This window comes from Empidonax traillii, unplaced genomic scaffold, assembly GCF_003031625.1.
Source record: "Empidonax traillii isolate 1590-97213 ecotype Southwest subspecies unplaced genomic scaffold, ASM303162v1 scaffold1272:size142475, whole genome shotgun sequence".
NCBI classification, from domain to species: Eukaryota; Metazoa; Chordata; class Aves; order Passeriformes; family Tyrannidae; genus Empidonax; species Empidonax traillii.
The window spans coordinates 1-2,071 of NW_020956465.1; the positions used below are offsets into that span (position 1 = coordinate 1).

A 2,071-nucleotide genomic window follows, 5' to 3' on the forward strand; every position below is an offset into this window, starting at 1 on the left:
AGGAGTTGTCCCTGATCCATCCCCTGCTTGTTTTGTGCAGAGCTCCCTGGAACACCTCATGCAGATTCTGGACAGGACCACGCCCCACTACATCCGCTGCATCAAGCCCAACGCTGACTGCAAGGCAATGACTTTTAAAAGAGAGGAGGTAACTTTGCCAAAGCCTTTGCTCCCTGAGAAGCCTCCTGGAGACACTGCAGAGCTCCTTTCACAGCACACTTTGAAATAGCTGTGAGGCTGCAGAGACAAACATCCCTTCAGATGGTGCTGGTCCAGGACAGAGCCTGTGTGAGCTCAGCAGCTCTTCCAGGTGCAACTCCTGTGTTGCTGTAGGAGTTCTCTTCCCAGAGCACTCCTGTTTTTTTTGGGGTGCTGCCCTCCCAGCCCTCAAACAGGTGAGGGTGTTCTGAGTGCTCTGCTGCCCTGGGCACACAGGGATCTTCCAAACCAAACTTTGCTTGCTCCTGGAGCGCAGGACAAGCTGGGTTAGGTCAGCTGAGGACTTTGGGAGCAGAGCTGTAACTGGAGACCATCATCTGATGGGCAAACAAGCAGCTGCCCTGACTTTAATCTCTGATAGAATTTGCTGAGTGCACAATAGTGTTAAAATAATAAAGTAGCATTCAAATACCCCCACTGGCTTTTCACCTGCTGCTGCACTCGGCCAGTCAGGGGGTGGAAACCACAAGAAAGGGGCAGCTCCCACAGACAGTGTCACCTAAACCATCCCAATTTATGCCTCAGGTTCTCAGCCAGCTTCAGGCATGTGGAATAGTCGAAGCCATCACCATCAGTGCAGCAGGATTCCCTGTCAGGTGAGCCCAAACTCCTTGAGCATAACCCACTTCTGCAGCAATTAGAGGCACATTAGTTAATTCAGAAAAGCTCGTAAGCAGGAAACCCAAATATTTTGCACTTTGTTTTAGGCCTCGAAACTGCTGATGCTTTCCAAGCTGTCTGAGAGCTCACTGTCCCTTTCCAGTCTCAGAAGCTGGGGAAGAGATGTTTTGATGGGGACTGTTATGCACTCAAACCTTTCAAACTGAACGTGGCTTCACAGTAACGTTTTTAGCAGTTAAATCATAAATGGCATTTTTACCTAAGTGTGGTCATCTCAGAGCTGAGCATCTCATCACAGCCTTGCTGGGCTTTCTCCAGCAGCTTTAGAGGGTGCAGAGCAAGGCCTGAGATAGTCACTGATGGGGTGAAGCTCATCATTGTCATATCCAAGCACAATTCCTGCCCAGTCTTTGCCACAGGCACTACTGGAAGTTTGTACCTTCTTGCCTGTTGGGGACTCTTTAGGCAGCAGTCTGTGAAGCCATTCTGCAGTTTTCACCCCCAAAGGATAAGTTCTTTGCCACAGGAGTGACTCCTTCCTGCAATTCCCTGTGTGTTTGTCTGCCAGGATCCCTTTCCAGCGTTTCACTGAGCGCTACGAAATCCTGAGACAGTCCTGTGGGCCCAGTAAAACCAGAGTGTGTGATAAAAGCAACTCTCACACTGCTGAGGGAAAAGGTATGTTTGTGCAGGTAATCCCCTCTGCCATCAAGTAAAATTATCACTGCACCCATTTGGTATTGCACAGATCTGGTGATTACTGTATTCAGAGGGACACCCCTGTTCTCAGAATACTTCCATTATCTGTCACCAGCTGGAGTTCCTCATTTCCCTAATGCTTCCAGCAGGCTCTTTTTAAAATCTTTCCTCTTACTGCTGGTTTTCTGTGTTCCTCTTGGCTGGAACAATTCCAGGTACAATGGTGTCTGGGGTCCCCCCCACCCAATATCATTTGATTTGGAGTTGGTTCTTTAGTAAGATTGAAAGCCTCTTACCTTTTGGCTCATGTTCCTTCTCTCCTTCCTTTCTTTTTTTCCCCCCCCCCTTTGCTTCCTTGCTGAATCACTGACCCTCCAGCTTACCTGGATTCTGCTGCTTCTTCCACCTTTTGCAAACTTCTCTTTTTCTAAGCAAGAGCGAGGATGGACTTTAAAAACCACAACCCCAAACCCACAACCCCGTCTACAAGGTAATGCCTTTGCTATCAACCCCTAAAAGGAGGAGCTCACCA

General features: G+C 48.7%; 2 protein-coding genes across 2 annotated transcripts in view; one reads left to right on the top strand and one right to left on the bottom strand.

The window, feature by feature from the left end:
- Positions 1-10: 10 nt before the first annotated feature.
- The window catches only part of LOC114069479 (unconventional myosin-XIX-like), a gene marked incomplete at its 5' end in the record, with an annotated part of 6,357 nt that continues 4,296 nt past the window's right edge, over positions 11-2,071 (top strand). Inside the window, 3 exons of the mRNA XM_027906286.1 lie at positions 11-148; positions 745-815; positions 1,409-1,518. Coding sequence (XP_027762087.1) covers positions 11-148; positions 745-815; positions 1,409-1,518 — 319 coding nt within the window. The remainder of the gene's footprint in view (positions 149-744; positions 816-1,408; positions 1,519-2,071) is intronic.
- Positions 306-2,071, bottom strand: part of LOC114069484 (zinc finger HIT domain-containing protein 3-like) — an 8,160-nt gene continuing 6,394 nt past the window's right edge. Inside the window, exon 5 of the transcript XR_003573786.1 lies at positions 306-316. The gene's annotated coding sequence lies outside the window, so the exon portion shown is untranslated. The remainder of the gene's footprint in view (positions 317-2,071) is intronic.